The sequence below is a fragment of the Hyaloscypha bicolor genome (genome assembly GCF_002865645.1).
Source record: "Hyaloscypha bicolor E unplaced genomic scaffold K444scaffold_83, whole genome shotgun sequence".
Taxonomy (NCBI): Eukaryota; Fungi; Ascomycota; class Leotiomycetes; order Helotiales; family Hyaloscyphaceae; genus Hyaloscypha; species Hyaloscypha bicolor.
Genome location: NW_020194585.1, coordinates 1 through 20,205, shown reverse-complemented (window position 1 = coordinate 20,205; position 20,205 = coordinate 1). Strand labels below are relative to the sequence as shown.

General features: G+C 34.8%; 3 protein-coding genes across 3 annotated transcripts; 1 reads left to right on the top strand and 2 right to left on the bottom strand.

The window, feature by feature from the left end:
* Window positions 1-33: 33 nt before the first annotated feature.
* Window positions 34-2,253, bottom strand: K444DRAFT_613099 (HET-domain-containing protein). The gene has a single exon (XM_024880278.1). It carries the CDS (start codon window positions 2,151-2,153, stop codon window positions 105-107), a length of 2,049 nt encoding a protein of 682 aa, XP_024736402.1. The 5' UTR covers window positions 2,154-2,253; the 3' UTR covers window positions 34-104.
* Window positions 2,254-3,463: 1,210 nt separating this feature from the next.
* On the top strand, window positions 3,464-6,526 carry K444DRAFT_529640 (glycoside hydrolase family 55 protein; the record flags this gene model as incomplete). The annotated part of the gene is made up of 14 exons (XM_024874828.1): window positions 3,464-3,737; window positions 3,796-3,854; window positions 3,906-3,954; window positions 4,012-4,067; window positions 4,123-4,216; window positions 4,265-4,327; window positions 4,389-4,457; window positions 4,509-4,595; window positions 4,649-5,101; window positions 5,146-5,279; window positions 5,357-5,588; window positions 5,648-5,863; window positions 5,914-6,023; window positions 6,074-6,526. The coding sequence occupies 14 exons, from the start codon at window positions 3,464-3,466 to the stop codon at window positions 6,524-6,526; spliced, it is 2,349 nt and encodes a 782-aa protein (XP_024736401.1).
* Window positions 6,527-7,664: 1,138 nt separating this feature from the next.
* Window positions 7,665-9,685, bottom strand: K444DRAFT_529822 (peptide transporter PTR2-A; the record flags this gene model as incomplete). Its single annotated transcript, XM_024874847.1, has 8 exons — window positions 7,665-7,922; window positions 7,979-8,104; window positions 8,163-8,371; window positions 8,426-8,475; window positions 8,566-9,066; window positions 9,114-9,279; window positions 9,341-9,528; window positions 9,597-9,685. The coding sequence occupies 8 exons, from the start codon at window positions 9,683-9,685 to the stop codon at window positions 7,665-7,667; spliced, it is 1,587 nt and encodes a 528-aa protein (XP_024736400.1).
* Between the last annotated feature and the right edge of the window lie 10,520 nt (window positions 9,686-20,205).

Below are 20,205 nucleotides of genomic sequence, written 5' to 3'. Positions count from 1 at the left end.
TATACATAGAACAAGTATGAAACAAAGTTGTTGGGAACCCGTGCCCGTGTAAGTCAGTACCTTTATGCAGGCAATCTTGTCTTCGAATAGATCTTTGCATTTGTTTACACTAAGACAAACTCTTGTAAATCAATCCCTCTTTCTCTCAACGCGTCGGGAGTCAGCCTCGGATCGAACCAGCTTGATTCCTCAGTCTTCACGTTCTCGAAGCCCTGAGGAAGAAAGTTCATCGAACTATCCAGCTCTGAGTCCTGAAATCTCTTCCCAGATAAATACCTGTATCTCCATTCAGGGGGTAGTGGTAGCCGGGGATCTTTTTGCGTGAGGATATTCCCACGAGCAAAAACAAGCCTAGAAAACTCACCATTAACCATTTTGTAACTGTAGTTCCAGCCGACAGGAATGGAACCAAGCAGGACTTCGGCGTGCATGGCTCCGTGGACGTATGAAGCCCCGACAATGCGATAGGAAAGCTGCCCCTGATGCGTAACTGGGCGCAACGCGAGTGGTGCATATACACCAGGAAATACGACCATGAGATCTCCATCTTTTGCAGACTCAGGGCAGATTCCAAAGAAGCCTTCCCGCGTTTTAAAAAAGACTCGCCCATGAAGAGTAGCTCTGACATACATCACAAAGTGTGCCTTGATGTAATTTATATCTTCGATCTCGACGCCTGCTTCACCAGGATCGAGAATCCGCCTACATTGTTCCAAACTTAGGGCACTTTGCGTCTCGGTGGGTATGAATTCCGTCAGTTTCCCACCAACAATTGCGTGGATGAACGCATCAGAAGTTGAGCCACCACTAGGATACATACTCGATCGACACGAAATCTGCCAAGATCGAAGGACTTGGATAATCTCGAAGTTTGTATGGCTAGGTTTGAAAGGGTCAAGTAAGCTGGTAATTGTCGCCAACTTCACCCCTTGGACTGTAAGACTATCGTTGTTGAGCACCGCGCTGAACCTAGAGTAACCAGATGCACTAAAAGTATAAAATACACCCGGGAGGTTGGTCGCAGAAAAATCGGGCACCCATGACGGCATTTGGAGTTTCGACGAAACATCTCGAAGCGAACATCGGGTCAACAAGAATCCGTCTCCAGTTTCTTGGCAAAATCGTACAGTAAAGTTTTTGAAGGCTTCCTCCACGCTCTTAGAATAGTCCGGTGTGATAAATTTGCGCTCGGTAGGCACAGCCAAAGAACGAAGTGCATATAAGCGGTCTCGTGGATCGGAAGAATTCAATCTTGACGTTAATTCCAGGAGACCGAAGGTATCAAGCTCGCGGGGGTAACTTTTGAATGAGACATTTAGCAACCCACTAATGCCAGACTTGTTGAAAGCTTCAAAATTTAAGTCATGAAAGACTTGGTTCAGGTGCTCTAATCTCCCCCAAAGCCATTGGAGAGCGGTAATGAATAAGATCCAATCAATGCCATCTTGGCCGGCAAACAGAGTTGCTTTCGTCGCCAGTCCAATCTCCTGAAAGACCCAGAGTCTAGAGAACCATTGCCTGCGCAGAAGGTCTCTGATGGCAAACCAGCTGGGCTGATTGAACTTCAGAGCTTCGGAGTCACCTTCGAGGCGCACCGCCCAGCTACCCGTTTCGTTGGAAATTGTATGGCCTTCCACGTGGTAACGTATTCCATCTCCTAGTCTCTTCAGAGTTTCCAATGCAAGTCGGCTATCTTTGGAGCTAGGTCCAACCCAAACAACGACTTGTTCAGCACGACTATAGATCGAACCCATTTCGAGGACTTCTGCACTGCGCTCAGCGAGATCATCTTGATTGATACAGATAGCATCCATCCACAAGATTCTTGACTGGATTGGGTCCCTCAGATGGTGTAAAGCAACCGCAAGGTTGTCGGTAATCCCGATCGTCGCTGAAGGCTCCGAATGCTCATCCCTTTTGGAGCGATTCGCGTGGTCCACAGGCTTTGACAGTGCCTTGACTGGCTTGCGTACCAGGGCGACATCTGTCCTCTCTGGAGACCCCCAGACATAGGACAACGCCTCATATTTGGACGATCTCGGTGCGTGGAAGATCTCGATTTCTATCTCAGCTGATATCGGGCCAGGCAGAAGCCTGACGAGTCGAAGCTCGTCGCGATCTTTGCGCAGAGGAGAGTACTGGTACTGACTCATTTCGAGGGGCGCGGTGATGGTGTGGCGAAAGGGGCCATTCGTGAATCGTGCTGAAGTCGTCCGCAAGTAATGATAGTGGAACTGGTAGGTTGTGTTGAAGAAGATTGGCAGAGAAGATGGATCCCAAACGTTACCCCTCGTTAGGCTGCAACTGTGGAAAGCTGCGGGACTCCGCTCCGCTCCGCCCCGCCATCCCCGCCCATGAATCTGGGGGAGGCGGTCGACTCCCCATAACAACAGGGTGTTGATTGGTGCCCACTCTGCACCCAGAAAGGGGAAAGGGGGTCCATCTCATATCCCGTCATCCGCATCCAGCGCTCCGAAACGACGCCCCGCGACCCTTATAATCACCGAGGCACAGTTCGGATTGGTCACTTCCAACTGGTTCATGACCATGAGGCATTCGCGGGCCCTCTAACCGGATTTACCGCCAATCATAACCCCCCCCTGCCGTCTTTCCCCCCTTACGTAGATCGGATTAGTATGAAGTTAAAATTGCATCCAACGCTGTCGGCCGCATGCCGCGGCGTGGTGTGTGATAGGTATTTTGTTCTTAACTTGCAGCATGTCCAAAATGATGAGTCCTGGTAATTCCTGCTCGTCGGGGATTCCAGCACAAGGTTTCTGCATCGGTACTACCAAACCGTGCATAGCAGGCTCGCAGCTACTCCAGCAAGATGCGTCCGTGCCAACTCTTACAACCATGTTTCTTCCTTATCGCGCTTCTATCTTTTGCCCACCCATTAGTGTCCGGCCGTTACATTGCCCCGCGTACTGATGAATCCGCGTCCGATAATGGTACCACTAAATTTCTTCTGCAGAACTGTAAACTGATCAGAACTCTAGGTACACCATTTGTGCCGACTCGAGATCATTATGACAATGTGGTCAATGAATGGAAGAATTTAAACCCTCACCTCGTCGACCAAATCGAGACGGAACACATCGAAGCTCTTTGGAACCACCTCACGAGAGAACCAGCTTCGAGTGCGACCAAACGATCCACCCCCCATAGCGCGCCCGTCCAAAAACGTCAAGATACCCCGCAGTCTGACCTTGATGCAGCACACAAATTGGTTTCTGCGGTTGTGGCTGAAGTGGAACAACACAATGGGTACTTGATGGAGAATCACCAACAGGCATCGTGGCCTACCAATGGCTCCAGCAGCTACCGCGCATCTTTTCCGGCTACAAATGAAACAGTAGCAAAGGCGGCTGCGATGGTTGCAGAGGCTGATGCCGCCGAGCTGGCCTCTCAGGGTAAGCTATTCAAGGACTATACTTTCACGGGAAACCACTCCAAGTTCAACATGCCTGGCATTCCAACTGGATCCAACCTCGAGAAGCGCGACAATTACTACTGGCTTGCAGATATGGCCAGTCAATTTCCTGGCAATTTCCCATTTGGTGGCGATGCTTCATATAAAGTCTTCAGGAGTGTCAAAGACCCTCAATTCGGCGCCGTGGGTGATGGAGTCCACGACGATACGGCTGCTATCAATGCTGCGATTGCGTTTGGCAATCGTTGTGCAGATAACTGTGGCTCATCAAGTGTAAAGGGCGCCCTTATCTACTTTCCTCCAGGTACCGCTTCCCTTTGGATCTCCTGTTGTTGTCGTTAAACCACTAACCTCATTGCCAGGGACTTATCTCGTTAGCAGTTCCATCATTTCGTTATACAACACTCAGCTTGTGGGGAATGTACGTCAACAAACGCTCTCTATTTAGTGGGAATTGTCTAACTCTGCATAGCCTAATAACTTCGCTGTGATATTGGCCGCTCCCCAATTTTCTGGTTTAGGTATGTGCTTTGGTATCTTGATTATTTGCGAGTAGCTTGGCTGATATTTAATCCTAGGAGTTATCACTTCAGACGTATACACTGGTGGAAGTAATGAGTATTACCTCAACACAGTAAGAAACTTCGCGATCATGAAGCCAACATGACAGGGCTGACTAATATGTGTAGAATAATTTCTTCCGCCAAATCCGCTATCTTTTCATCGACATGAGCCATTGCACTACCAACGGCGTCAAGGGGATCCACTGGCAAGTTGCACAAGGTTGTCTTATCCCGCCCCTGTGTAATACACCCACTAACTCTTTTCCAGCAACGAGCATTGAGAACGTCGTGATTTATATGTCTTCCGGAAGTTCTACTCAAATTGGAATCTGTCAGTTGCAAAGTTCTCCTAATCATTTGCTGCAAAATTATGCTAACATTCGGGTGACAAGATGCGGAAAATGGTAGTGGTGGATTCATGTCCGATATCATTTTTGTGAATGGCTATATTGGGATGCAGTGTAAGATTACGTTTACTCAATATTTTAGGGAGAGATCTGACTTTTCCACAGGCGGTAATCAACAATTTACTACGCGAGGGTTGAATTTCCTCAGCACTAAAATTGCTATCTGGATGCTTTGGGATTGGGGATGGACTTGTAAGTTTTCCAACCAATCGTCATTATAAGACAAAGGCTCACCGTTATCAAAGGGAAATCTATTCAAACCGTCGGTGTCAACTATGGCATCTACGTTGAATCGGCTGGTGTGGTGGGAGGCACAATCTACGTCCTCGACTCAATTTTCACCAACACATTTGCCGCAGTCGTGATCAACGCCCCCAAAGGTCCCACGACACAAGAGCAGTTTTTGGTCACTCTCGATAATGTGATGCTGCAGTCTGTCACATACGCTGCTTTCGATATTACCAACGGTATTGTGTTGAACGGAGGGACGACTACCATTTCATCCTGGGTCATCGGTACCGTATACGACACCGCAAATCCTAACGGAGCGTGGTTTGGCGGGAAGCCTCTTGATGCTCCACACCCAGCCACAGCCAGTCTTCGAGGTGGCCCACAAGGTGGTTATTTCGAGCGACAAAAGCCGTCGTATAGCTCTTCCACCCATGACTATTGGCTGATTGCCCAGGCCCTTGCGAAAGGTTAGCCTTGTTCCAAACACTTCTCTGTCGTTTGTTTTTCTGAGCTAAATGTAATCTAGGTGATGGTGTAACTGATGATACTGCTTCGCTGAGTTTAATGTTCGCACTTGGGGCAGCTTATAATCATGGTGTGTTTGTGCCGACTGGTTCGTATATAATTGCGAGCCCGCCGCTTCTCGTAAGTTGCTCTTTGGCTGGGATATTGTTTCGCCGCTGCTATTACTTGCAAATTCCAGCTAACGTATGATATTCCAGATCCCGATCAACTCTGTTATTGTAGGTGCTTGCTGGGCGCAATTCGTCGCTTCAGGCTCCAAGTATTCCGACATGAACAATCCCCAGGTCATGATTAAGGTCGGCAATGTTGGAGACGTCGGTAATATCGAGATCCAAGATGTCCTCTTTACTGTGAAAGGAGCGACCCAAGGAGCTGTTTTGCTCGAATGGAACGCAAAGGCTGCAACACAAGGCTCTGTTGCCATGTGGGGTAAGTAATCTTACAACTCCTATCTTCTTGGGTTCACAGTCACTGACTTGTCAATTCAGACTCCCACTTCCGCGTTGGTGGAGCACTCGGGACAAATCTTCAAGCAGCGCAATGCCCGACTTCATCAAAGAGCACAGCTTGCATTGCTGCATCGCTCTCTTTCCACGTCACCTCTGGAGCAAGCGGGTACTTCGAGAATGTCTGGGCTTGGACGGCGGATCATGACATGGATGCTGGCGTTGCTCAGACACAAATCAACATCTTCAGTGGGAGAGGTCAGTATCGATTCTTCCCTTCTAGCAGTTCGTTGAGCTAAATAGCATAGGCATATTGATCGAGAGTCAAGGCCCATGTTGGCTGTATGGCACCGCTTCCGAACACTTCGTTCTTTACCAATACAACCTTGCCAGCGCACAGAATATCTACATGGGAATGGTAAGACTCTGCCTCCCTCCGTAAGGCGGTTTCATGCTGACGCCGTCCAGATCCAAACGGAAAGCCCGTACTACCCACCATTTGTGATCGCACCAGCACCCTTCACATCGAGTCTCAACAAGTTCGCCTACGATCCCACATTCTCCGACTGCGGCGGCGCCTTTCCCTGTTCCGCATCCTGGGCACTCACCATCTCCAACTCAAACAACATCCAAGTTACTGGCGCTGGTCTGTACGTCTTCTACCAAAACTACAATCAGGGTTGCATCGCGACTCAGAACTGCCAGCAACGCCTCGTTGCCACGAATTCGAATGGTGCTGTTTACCTGTTCAATGTTTACACGATTGGATCGACTGGAATGGTTCATCCTTTCGTGAAAACAGTGAACGGGAAGCCGAGTAGTACGTTAGGATTGGCGTTGGCGGCACCGAATACCGTCAACACCGCGACTCCGTTTGTGGCTGCTATTAATGCTTGGGTGGAGATCTTTCCGGGGTGGTAAGTCGATGATTTACTTTTGGAGATTTGAATACTGACTTTTATGCAGGGTTAAAGGGCAGTAATTCAGTTATTCCGCGAAGAGGGGAGGACGTTGATGCCTCGAGATTATCCTAGCACGGGGAGATCTGAGTAGTACTGGAAGAGTGCATGGTTATCAAACCTCAATGCTCTAATGCTCTAATTTGGCAGACGTTAGCTCCAAGCGGCCCTGTATCGAACTATAATTGTACCTGATCGCTGCAATCGTTGGACATCCAATAGTGGAAGCCACGGAAGCTTCTGTATCCCAGATGCAAGAAATAATCACTAATTATAATCCTTTCGTCAGCTCCTTGTGGCGACTTCTAATGTGAAAGTCACTCAATTTGCGATGTTGTTGCAAGGTCAATGGGGGAAGGTAAAATGGTTGGATTGAGATTGAACTAGAGAGCAAAGAGCAAAGGAAAGGCTGCGGGTGAAGATAGCAAAAGGAGATCAGCACAGACCTAGACGTCAAACTTTCTGTTCGTGCTTGGACAGCGGAATATATATCTCAAACTCTCAGCCTTTTGGAATTGATACCACAGCTGAAAGCATCCACGAACTCCAAGTTTCCGACTCCACTAATCTTCGCTTTCGTGAAGAAAGTCGCAGAGGCGTCTTCAGGGGAGATGTATTTCGTGACTGCGACGAGCCAACCACAATTTCTAGCGACGTTCTGATGCAGGTCTCTGACAGATTCCGGTATTGTGTAGATTTTCTCGTCAGAGGGTGAGGAATGAGAATGCAGGGTCCACATTATGCAGTGGGTGGTGTGGACCGAGTTGGGCAGGACTACGGACATCTATCACATCGGAGTAGCGAAGCCGACTGACGGGTCTGGGTGGCTGGATTGAGACATGTCGGAGTCTGAGGTTCGATTTTCGCGTTACTCGTAAAACAGTATGAGTAGGATCTCGGTTTGGGAACTTGAATAGGTATGTCGGAAGTCGAAATCTAATCTTCCCGCTCTTCACTCCGAAAAAGACACAAACCTCTAACCCAACCTATGTATACATTGTCCTGCCAACATATTTCGCTTCAAACCGGCACCTCCATTCCTACAACAAACATCACACGAATCGAAACTTGGCTAAGACATGAGAATAAACGTGCTAGCATTAATCTAAATTCCTCAAATGAACCCTCTCCTCTTTCGGACTATCGTAGCCCTTGAACAAACGCCAGAATATGGCACCAGTAACAAAGCACATTGTTGTGAAGCCGAGATACATCCAGACTAGGTAAGGATCCTTTGCCAAAGGTGCGATCAGTATACCAAGTATTGATCCGCCAGCAGAAGTCAGGAGAAACATCGACATGACGAAGGATTTCATGCTTGGAGGGGCTTGCGTATATGCGTATTCGAGGCCTGCAGTCTAAGATAGCTCATGTTAGCGGAACTACGACTAGACGAACAGAAAGCGGTACGCACAGATGCGAAGATTTCGGAGAAACCAATCAACAAGTAAGCAGGTGTTTGTATCAGGACGTGAACCTTGTTGGGTATTGAACCACCGTTAGAGGCGCCACAGTTGAGAGGAGAAGCGAAGCAAGGTGGCTAGAAGGCCAATGTTAGTAAATTGGAAACAGATGAGGGGCATGTGCCCGCAAATTACACTAATATAAATGAGATGCTGCACTCCGGCCGCATATAACATTGCAAGTCCGGCGAAAATAAACCCCACTGTGATTCTTGCAATTGGGCGGAAAAGGATGCCGCTACTCCGGAGAATGGGATACAAACAGGTGTTGAGTATCGGGATGAATGCGATAATGGTCAGTGCATCGATGTTTGTTAGTATATCGTTTGGAATACCGTGGAGTTCTAGTAGGAATGGTAAGTTTAGTCTACTCGTATTGTTCGGAATGGAGTCATTACCCATCGTGCCAGCTTGCGAGATAAAATTGTTCAGCATTTGGGAAAATGCCCTATATTGTGGGATCAGCCATAACCAACAAAACTCGGCCAATTTTATTGAGAGAAGGAATGAAAGTAGGTATAAGTAGATAGCAACTCACATCCAGTAGATGGGAAAGAACAAGAATACTCTACAGGAAGCAAGAGCTACCTTGATTTCTTCCACAAACTCATCGCTCCACGGAACAGTGAACCTGTGCTCAGTTCTCTGAAAGTTCGACTTCGCGGCATCTAATTTGTGCCCACTCCATATCCCGATCCAAATAATTCTGAAAGCATGAAGTACCACCGATCCACTCGGTGGCCTGTCGATATACGACCTTCTCTCGGACACAAGGACAGTAAATCCGATACCAAAAATGCATACAGGTACCAAATATGCTAGCCAGAAGCCAACTTTTAACTCCAGGACTGTTGTCAATGCGCTTGACAATGATCCGACATTAATACACATGTAAAAGTATGTGTAAATGCGCTCAATTGTCATTGCTGGATCGACGATGACGCGCTCACCTGAGTTAAGGATCCGAATACTTTGTTTGGTTCTTGTGTACTGTTCTGCGATGAGTGGGGAGACATTTGATTTGATACCGCCAGTGCCTCTGTGCAATATCAGCATAATGGTAGACAAAAACAACCAATTACGAACATTCCTATTAATATCATAGCGGTTATCAAGCCTCCAAAAGCATAGCCATTCTCGATAGCAATTGGCAGGGACGTTCCAAAAAGTATGAGAAGGCCAAGCATATAGGCCACAGAGAAGCAAATGATTGTCTTGACTTTGCCGAGGTACGAGTCGGCCACAATGGCGCCTATTTAAATATGTTAATACTCTTCATTTAGAACATTTCAGTAAAAGTGATGAGCACAAACCAAAAACAGGTGTAACATAGCAGAAGAACTGGAAGAAGTTGGTAAACCTCGTAGCAGCGGACTGCCCTAGTCCAAGGGCACCCGGCAAGCCGGAAGGACTCTTGTACGTATTTTGGATGTAATTTTGGAAGGGCCCGGAAACCCCATAGTATGCAGCTCTCTCGGCCAGTTCAATTAACGCTACGATCCTGAATCCGTTTATCAGCAAGTATCCCGACAGAAGTTGAGGTTGGTAACATGGCAAGGTGAACCATACCAAACCGCCCACGGCAGCTGATCTGCAATTCGGCGAAGGCTTTTACACTCTTCCTCGGTAGGCTGATCATCATAAAATGTAGACACCATGTTATCGGCATCTTCAAATCCATTGTTGCTAATTGAACGTCGCTCAGTGCTATTTGTAGTTTCAACATTTCCATACTCGTCCGGCTGTGTCTCTGTTGAAGATGGCCTGCGATATCATAAGTCAGAGCCTCGAGGGGTGGCATTCTCAAGATACCCACGCTACCCGGGCCAGCAATATATCGTCCGCTGGTACATTTTCATATGCAATAGGCCTTGCTAACACTCGTTTGGCCCAGCCTGCCAGAGTGGTGGACTGAGGAGCCATTGCCACAGAGTTGAAGATTAACAATCCGGGCTGAGGATTTAGCTAGCTGGTCATACCACCATACCAATGCTGGGGTAATAGCAAGCAAGCATAGACGGTCGAATGAGCCAGTCATGTGTGATTTTGTGATTTGTGTTGTTGTTAGTAACCCGTTGTCGAAACGCACCAGAAGACACGTTCTGTTCACGCCCGTTCGTCAATACGAGCGGTTTACCAATCGGGCGCTACGATTGGTCAATCGGCCTTCCGATTAATCAATCGTAGCTCCCATTGATCAATAGGAAATGGAATACGATTCGCAAGCCACAGTGGGTCCCGATTGATCAATAAGGGGGCCGATTGATCAATCGGGTAATATTGGGGTTTCGGGGCTGAGGAGGCTGAAACCCTTTAGTTCTCAGTATGTAATAATATATCCTCAAGACTAATGGCTGAAACCCTTTAGTTCTCAGTATGTAATAGGGGTAAAGACACTTCTCCAGAGCTTCTAGATATGTATAGGGCCTCTGCTCCCTTTTTACTACCTAGACACAGTTCACAGCACATAGTTCACAGCACAAGCACCTACTTTCCAAGCACAATTACTGATTCTATATACCTCCCAATCAATTACCTTATTTCCAATATGTCTCTTTCAACCCTTCGTTCATCTCCAGCCCCACGTACACCTCGTCAACGTGTCTATGGCCGAGCAGAGCAATATTTTGATATTACTGCACCAGGAGCACGTTCCTCTGGCACTCAGTTTTTGCCCTCCCCTATTACTGAAGACCCTACTGATAATTGGTCCGCTGAAGACGAAGCTGCGTGGGATCAAAGGCTTGCTAAGGGCGGTAGTAGGAAAATTCTTACTGCTAGGAAGCGTATGGATATCAGATGGTGGTTGCAAAATCCTGATGCTTTACTCCCTAGTGGAACAAAAGCAGAGAAGCGCTACCAGGCTAATATTAAGCACGAATCCCAATTATACGAGCTTCAGGATAATCAGGTATATCGTAAGGAATACCACGATACCCGCCGCGATGAGATTATTCCAGCCCGGTATGCCCTTTGCTATAACGATGCCTTTGAGATTTTGACTACTGTTCATGAGAAAAGGAGAATAATCGTGGTTTAATTACATCAGTTCAGAAGGCTGGAAGAGCATCTGAGAGAGCAAAGAAGAGAGTAGCTGAGGAGCGAGCACGTGAGAATGGAGCTAGAGAAGGAGGAGAATCAGGTGATCAAGTGGAGGGGAGGGTACCAAAAAGGGCTAGGGTAGCTATAGGAGCGCCTAGACGTAGTAGGAGGCATGTATAGTAAAGCTTTTGCTATTCCCGAGACCTCAATATTACCCGATTGATCAATCGGCCATTCGATTGATTAATCGGGACCCACTGTGGCTTGCGAATCGTATTCCATTTCCTATTAATCAATGGGAGCTACGATTGATTAATCGGAAGGCCGATTGACTAATCGTAGCGCCCGATTGGTAAACCGCTCGTATTGACGAACGGGCGTGAACAGTTCCATCTGCTACATTGCCGAAGTTGGCCCGGGATTAGAGAGGTTTTGCAACCCCGACAACCATTTTTCGACAAGACATCCGCTAGACCCAATTGAGTCCCTATCGAAAACCTCGAATTGAGGTTTTGCTAATCTAAATATATCTTAATACTTCTAATATTTAAAGTACTACTTTTTCCGGAAAAGAAAATACTAGTAGAAGATATAAAAGGAAAAGTATAAAGCTAATATTTTAGAAAGCTAATTTAAATATTAGCTAGAAAGTTATTTTTATTAATTTTTATTTAGTTTCTTAAGCTTATAATTATATTTAATTTAAAACCAGAACCTAAAAATAATAATTATTATTAAACTAAAGCACTTTCTAGTTCTTAATTTAATATCTAGAAAATATTATTATTAGTAATAATAGCTTATTATAATAGTTATTAATCGAGGCTATAAAAGTTTATATAATAAAAGAAATAAATAAGAAAAAAAGAAAAGTAATTAAATAGAAATTATTTAAAATTTAAAATTAGTTATAAATATATAAATAAATAAAAGTTTTAAAATAAGGCTTTTACTTAAAATACTAAATTTTTATATTTTTAAGAAACTAAAATTTTAATTATTATAATAAAATATTATAAAAAGATTTTTAAAGATTTTTAAATATAAAATTATAAAGTAATTTTAAAGGCTTTATAATTCTGGAAATTTTTAATTTATTTTTATATATTATAAGAATTAAGAAATATTCTCAAAAATAAAAGTAATATTAATTAAAAGAATTATAATATAATAGTATTTATAAGGCTTTTTAATTAGTATAAACAAGAAATATTTCTTATATAATTTAATTTAATTTTAATATATTTATTTTCTTATATTAAGAATTATAAATAATACTTTTTTTAATTATATTAATTATAAAAAATATATAATATTTAGATAAATACTTTATATTATTATAATAATATAAAATATTTCCAATTTCGGTAATAAATAACCTTATAATATTAGAACTAATTCCTAAATACTATTTAGAAATTATTATTTTTATTAACTTAATATTTCCTAAATATTATTTAAGAATTTATTATTACTAATTTAATATTTTTGAAATATTTTAAATTGGTTTTTATAATTATATATTTTACTTTAATTTACTATAATATTAGTAATAGTATTATTAAATTATTTAGTAATATTTTAAAATAATAAGTTATAAATATATATTTTTAGGCTAGTAAATATTATTAAATAAATAAAACTAATTTTATAACATTTCTTTAAATAGTTATATTATTAAAGAAATCTTTAAATTATTTAATTAATAAATTAATAATACTTTTTAAATATATAAGTTTTTTATAAAACTCAAATAAATAAACTACTAATTTATTTACTATTTATTATAAAAGAAATATATTTTCTAATTTTATTATTATATTTAAAAATATTTCCTTTATTATAATTATAACTAATATTAATATAATATTTTAAATTCTTTTTAATAGCTTAAAAATATTTTTAATTAAATAATTATATAAAAATAATAATATAAAGCTTAAATATAATAAAAAAGATCTTTTTATTAAAATATTAAAAATAGACCTTATTAGAATTTCTTATAAAGAAATTAAGTTATTTAGGGTTTTAAATAATTCTAATTATAATATATTTCGAAATATTTCTAATTTAAAGAAAATATTATTATTTTTAGAATTTATTATATTTAAAAAGTATTTCTTATAATTAAATAATAATCTAATTTTAATTAATAACTATTTACTAATTAAAAGGTTAGCCTTTATTATTAAAAAGAATTTATAATATATTTTATTAGCTTTAAAACTATTTATAATAAATAAAAAATAATTTTTACTAATAAATTAATAATTATATTAGAGAAAACTATAATAGAATTAATTAACTTTAATATTTTAAATTTAATATTTAATATATTATTTAAATACCGGAATTAAATTTACTTTTTATAACTTATATATATTTAATAAATATAATCGAATTTACTAATAATGTGACGGCTGGTGTCACATGGTTGATACGGACGTGGTTTTAACTAAAGGGGTTGGTTTCAGCTAAGGTTCCAAGCTATAGTTCAAACCAAGCTCGTTTCCAAAGCTCGGCGTTTCAGTACTCTTGGCCATACCTACTTATCCACTGCCACACCTCACTCCTCCTCCTTAGCTTTAAATTCTCAAGATATAAGAAATCATTAATCTTTGAGCCTCGTTTCATTGCTCTGTTCCTGCCGTTACAAATAATATATTAAGCTTAAATATTAATAAATATATTCTTAAAATATTTTAATAAACTTTATTTAATATACTAATTTATTATTTATTTTTATATAATTTAATAATAAAATTACTTTCTTAGTTAAGGTAGTAGTGTTTTAATCCCTGAATCGGGGTAGGTTAAGGTGCTGTTTTAGGGGGTCAGAATACGAAAATTAAGCGATTATTATTATCACATACACCAGCGTCCATTAGCATTTTCCTTGCCTTAACTTCCGACCGCAAGAAAACCAATTCCCAAAACAGCGACTTTGTTTTCCTAACTCCCAAGGACCCACCCGCTGGGCAGCCAAATATAGAGGGCCTCATCCCTGGAAATGCCTCTACATACTCATTAATCTGGGTTTAAGCTCAAGAGGTTTTCCGCTTTTCCCGTTAAAGTGGAAAGCTCCTCCTCGGCAATATTGGCAATAAGGACGATTGGAAGCGATATGAGAACTGTTGGCATTTCATCTAGAGATGTAGCAATGACAAGGGAAAGCAACTTAAGGGAAGAATATGCATTGGGATAACGTGAGCCTCGTACTTATTATGGCCAAAATACTCTGGGTGGGGACCAAGACCTAATACCCTCTATTCACCTTCTAATTTGGAGTTAGTAGGTAATAATCGAAGAAGTATGCCTTGTGCAATTCCTTAGCTCCGTTACGCCCCTTAATTAAGTTTCGCCGAGCGGATCTGTTATAAATTAGCAGGTACTATATAGATTTATTAAGAATTTAAAGTATTTCTTAATATTATAATATCTTCTATTAATATTTTCTACTACTATTTTCCTAAAAACATCTCTATTTCTTAGTTCTAAAGAATTAGTTAAGTTTATTAATTAATATAATGCCCTTATTTCTTCTTATATTTTAGTATTAAATATAATTATATTATTAGCTCTAAAGCGTCTAGTAAGTCAAATAGTCTATCTTACTATTATATCTATTATATGCTTTTTATATAAAGTAAATCAAGTTAGTTAAAGAATTAGTAGAAATTAAGATCTATTTCTTTTTATTTATATATATAATTATTAACTAACTATTAGTTTACTAGTAATATATAGTACTATTATATAATTATAGAATACTAATTATATAAGTTAGTAAAGTAGTTATATTTCATAAATAGAAATTATAATATTAAGGTTCTAATATATAATTCCTAAATATACTAAGCCTAATTAATACTAGTATCTAATATATCTCGTTATTTATATATCCCGCTATCTTTATATAGGAAACCTGATTATATAATATAAATTATATAATTTCCGGAAAACTAGTTATACTAATACTAATAATCTTCTAAAAACGCGAAAAACTAATATAAAAGTGCGAAAAATATCTAAAAAATAATATTCCTTATTTATATATAAATTTCCTAATCCGGCCTAGTACTAGACTATTTCTAAATACTTAATATATATATTCTTCTATTTAATATATCTATTTCTCTCTAAATATATCTATTTCTTATCTTTATATTTCTTTATTTATTTTATTTATATTTAATTTATTTCTTTATATCTAATTATTATAAGAGGGAAACTATAATAAAACAAAAACCCATATAAAGTATATTAGAATATAAAATGTAACTTAATAGTAAAATAATAAATTAAAAATATAAATAATAAAGTATAAATAATATATAATATATAAAAGCTTAATTAATTAAATACTTATAAAGAATTATTCTCTAAGTCTATAGAAAAACCAGCTTTCTTATATAATTCCCGCAAGTTATATATAAAAGGCTATAGCCTTTACTATATAATTTAAATCTTAAAACCGCCAAAATAATATGATTTTTAATAAGTATAGCCTGCTATACTATATCCGACTTTTTATTTATTTATACTTATTCCCTAAATACTAAAAATAATAGAAAAATCCTATTTAGAGTCCAAAATAATAAAATAATTAGAATTCTCCTCTATTAGCTAATCTAATTTCTTTTCTATATACCTAAAATAAGACTTATTACTCTCAAATAGTCTTATTTTATATTCCCGAACTTATTTAAAGGTAATTCAAATCTACTTAATTATATTCTTATACTAAATCTAATATAGTTCTTTATATTAATTAGTATCTGCCTTTAATTATTACTTAATTTCTGCCTTTACTACTAGATATTAAGGAGGCTTATTATAGTAAATTATATTATAAATTATACTAATATATTCTAAATAAATAGCTTCTTTGAATTTTATATTATTTATAGTATTCTTAAATTAACCTTTAATAAAAAGGAAAAGCTCTAAATAAGAGGCTTTAATAACCTTATAAGAAACTCTATTTTCGTATATTCTATCTTTAATAATAACTAGACTTATTAGAATTATAATAAAAGGCCTATTAAGTAGCAAATTATTATTAAGCTATTTTTTAACTTATATATTATTCGAGAATTAATACTTTCTTATAATTCCAGATTTATAAATTATCTAACTAAAGGCATTTATTTATCTAGTTAAATAAACTATATTTAAAGTCTTTTCTTTTACTATCTTTAGTAAATACTTATCTAATTCCTTAGCTACTTCTAGCTTAAATTTATTAGAAATAAAGAAGTAATTAATATCTTTAAAAAACTTTTTACTAAAAATAATAGCCTTCTTATAGTTTATAAGGAAAATATAGCTAATATTCTAATACTTTTTACTAAGATAGAATTCATTACTTAAAGCTTTAGTAATAGCTAAATCTTTAGTATTACTTTTATACTAATTATAATTAATATTTCTAGAAATATAGTATCTAGCTAGCTAAAAGTAAATAATTAGATAAATAGGGTATTTATTTAATATCTTATAAAATCCGAGCTATATTAATAGATCTACTATTAAAAGTTAAAAGATTAATGTGAAATAGCTATTATTAAGATCTCTATATATTAATATATTATCTTTTCAGAAATAGAATTATAATATCTCTATTTCCTTTATTAAAAATTCTTAAATACTAAGCTTCTTAATTCATTTCAGGTAATTCTTCTTATAAATATAACTATTTATATTTAAATTAATAGTATTAAACTCAGAAATAGAAATTATAATATTAAATTAAAACTATAAATTTGGGTAAAATTAATTAGAAATATAATACTTATATTTATATTACTTAATTTCCTAAGTCTTAAAAAAAATCCTATATTTTTTTATTTACTTAAATAACGGAAATATATTTTACTAATTTAAGGAATCTATTCTTTAGCTATTTTATTATTTTTAATAAGTTATAAAAATATTATTAGTATAATAGTTATAAATTATAGAATTAAAAGTTCTCGAGGTTATAAGAATTTCTTTTAAGTATATTCTAAAATAAAGAATAAATTAGAATAGACTTGAATTATATAAAAGTATTATATATATTCGAGTTTTTTCTTTCTTTCTAGTAAGAAAATAAAGCTAAAATAGTAATATATATAATAGGGAAAGTAAGTATAATAATTAGATATATTTAAGGTAATATAGTTATAAATTAGAAATAATTATAAAAGATAAAATATGAAATTAGGCTTCTATTATATAAAAGAATATAAATATATATACCTAAAGAAATATAATTTAGGAAATAATTAAGGTAAATTAAACTAAATAATAATAATAAAGAAATAAAAAGATAATATAATAGAAATAGAAATATATTCTAATTCCCTATTTATTTAAAAATATTTCTATTAATTTAAAGAAATAGTATAAAAGAAGGGAAATAATATAGGAAATATATAAAAGATGAGATATATAAGTATATTAAAGATGAGATATATAAGTATATTAAAGATATTAGGAAAATATAAAATAAATATTAATAGAAAGAAACTTAAAATAATAGAATTAAGAAATAACTTAGAATAAAGTATTACTTCTTCTAAAACTAATTCGTATTTCTTCCAAAAGCTAATTATATTTATTTAGTATTTATTAAAGTTAGCCTTATATAATATAAAACTATTTAATTAGTTAGAATTCCAAAATAATATTTATATTTATAAAAGTAATATTAAAGATATTAGAGATTATAAAAAGAAGAACTATAAGATAATATAAATAAAGTTTATAGTATTATTATTAAGTTTAGAATAGTTAATACTAAAGTTAATATAGAATATAGAAAAATTAGATATTCTAAATTAGTATTAAGAATATAGGAATTATTTAGATAATATTTAATAATAAGAAATAAATTAATAATAAGAATTAGTAAATTATACTAGCTTTTTAAAAAAATAATTAATTTCTAGTAATATAATAGTATTATAATTAGAGAAAAAGTTTTATATAAGAGAAATTCTTTTTATATAAAAGTAGAAATATATAATATACTAATTAAGTCTTAATATATACTTTTAAAATAGCTATAGTATATGTTTTAAATATAGCTATAAATATATAGAAGGGAAAGTAAATCTCTTAATTTAAGGTAAGCTAGATATAAGATAGGCTTTAAATAGGCAAATCTAGTTTATTTAATATCTAAAAGATTTCCAGAATTATATATTATTAAATACTTTCGGAAATAACTATTAGGTTTAATAAGGTTTTCTTTTCTTCTTATAGGGCTTCTAGTTTAGCTATTTTATTTATATATAATTTCTAATTAGAAAGTTTATTTAAATATTATAAGGAAACTTATAATAGTAGTTTAAGTTAAAGTCGAGATCTATAAATATTATAATTAAGCTTTAGACTAGTATAAGCTATAAGAATAGCTAGTTAAAAAGGCAAGTAAAGCTTCTAAAAGATTTCTAATTTAGTAAAATATATATAAAAGGCCTTTTCTCTTTTTCTCTTCTTTTCCTATCTCTAAATATAATTATTATTTATTATTATAGTTCGGAATTAAAAGTCTATAAAATAACCTTTTAATCTTTTATTTATTTTTATACTAAAAGAAATTCTTTATATTTAATTCCCAAGATTTAGTAATAGAATCTTATATTAAGAATACTATCTAGTAATAATAATTAGATAATAATAAGAAATAAGTAATAGTAAAGCTTATTTGATTTCCAGAATAGTAATTTAATAATAATTATTTTCTAAAAGCTATAAATAATAATTAGAAAGAAAAATTAAAAGATATATAAAAAATTAAAAATAATAAGCTTTATTTTAGGTTAAGAAAAGCTTCTATTATTAAATACTTCCTTCTAATCTTCTATAAAAGAAATATATTTCGCTTTCTCTAATTCTAATAATTCTAGAATATATATAATAATACTAGTAGCTTTCTTAATTTCCTAAATATTATTTTACTTATAGTATTTTATAACTATTTTTTTTCTAGTTTTATATCTATTTTAAAATATTTATTTATAAATATATATTTATTATTAACTTTATTTTTAGAGAAATACTAGAATTTATTTCTTTTAATAAACTACTTAAATTAATTTCTAGTATATATTTTTTAGAATATATTATTATTAAATTCTTCTAATATATAGTATTTTTTTAGTTAATCTATATATCTTATTTTATATAGGCTAAGCTAGTAATATAATAGCTTTATATTTCTTGATTTATTTTAATTTATTAATTTAATATTATATATAAGAATTAGTTTTTTTTTTTTAGAAATAGGCTTTAAATAAATCTAATAAATAGTATTAAATTATTTCTTTTTCTCTTAGTATTTTCTATTTTTCTTTATTCTAGCTTTTTTAATATCTTTATTTCTTATTTATATTTATTTTATATATATTTCTAGAAATATTTCTTTATTATAAACTTTATTTTATTTAAGTATTTTCTAGATTAGAAAATATATTTCTATAAATAATATAGCTTTTCTATTATATACTATATAAAAGAGAATAAATCTAATTAGTTTATATATAATAACTTAGTTAGTAAATAGAATATATAATAGTAAATTTACCTAAAACTTCTTTTTATTTATTATAAGTATAATAAGTATTTAAATAATTAGTTAATATTTTCTTTTAATTATATTATTTTTTTAGAATTATAGGCCAAAATAATAATTCTATTAATTTCTAGCTTATTAAATTCCTAAATTACTATTTCTTTAAATTCTGATCTATTATTTATTTTAAGCTAGCTAAATAAACTATACCTATAAATAATTTCTTTCTAAATAAACTTAGTAATCTTTTTACTAGTTAGATTTTTTAAAGATCTAGTTTTAATTTATTTTAAGAAGTTATTTCTAGTAATAACTAGTAAGTTATATTCTTTATAATCTAGTAATTTAATTATATTAATTCTAAGGTAATAGAAAAGAAATATAGCTTTTATTAGATATAAAGCTTTTTCTTATTTTCTTTTATTTTTATACTAATAGATCTTATAAGTATTAATATATTTCTATATATAGTTATAGTAATTTTTCTAATAATAATAATTAATTATTAAGTAAAAGATATTCTTTTTTCTTATATATCTAATCTTATTATATAGCTCTTTAATAATAATTTCT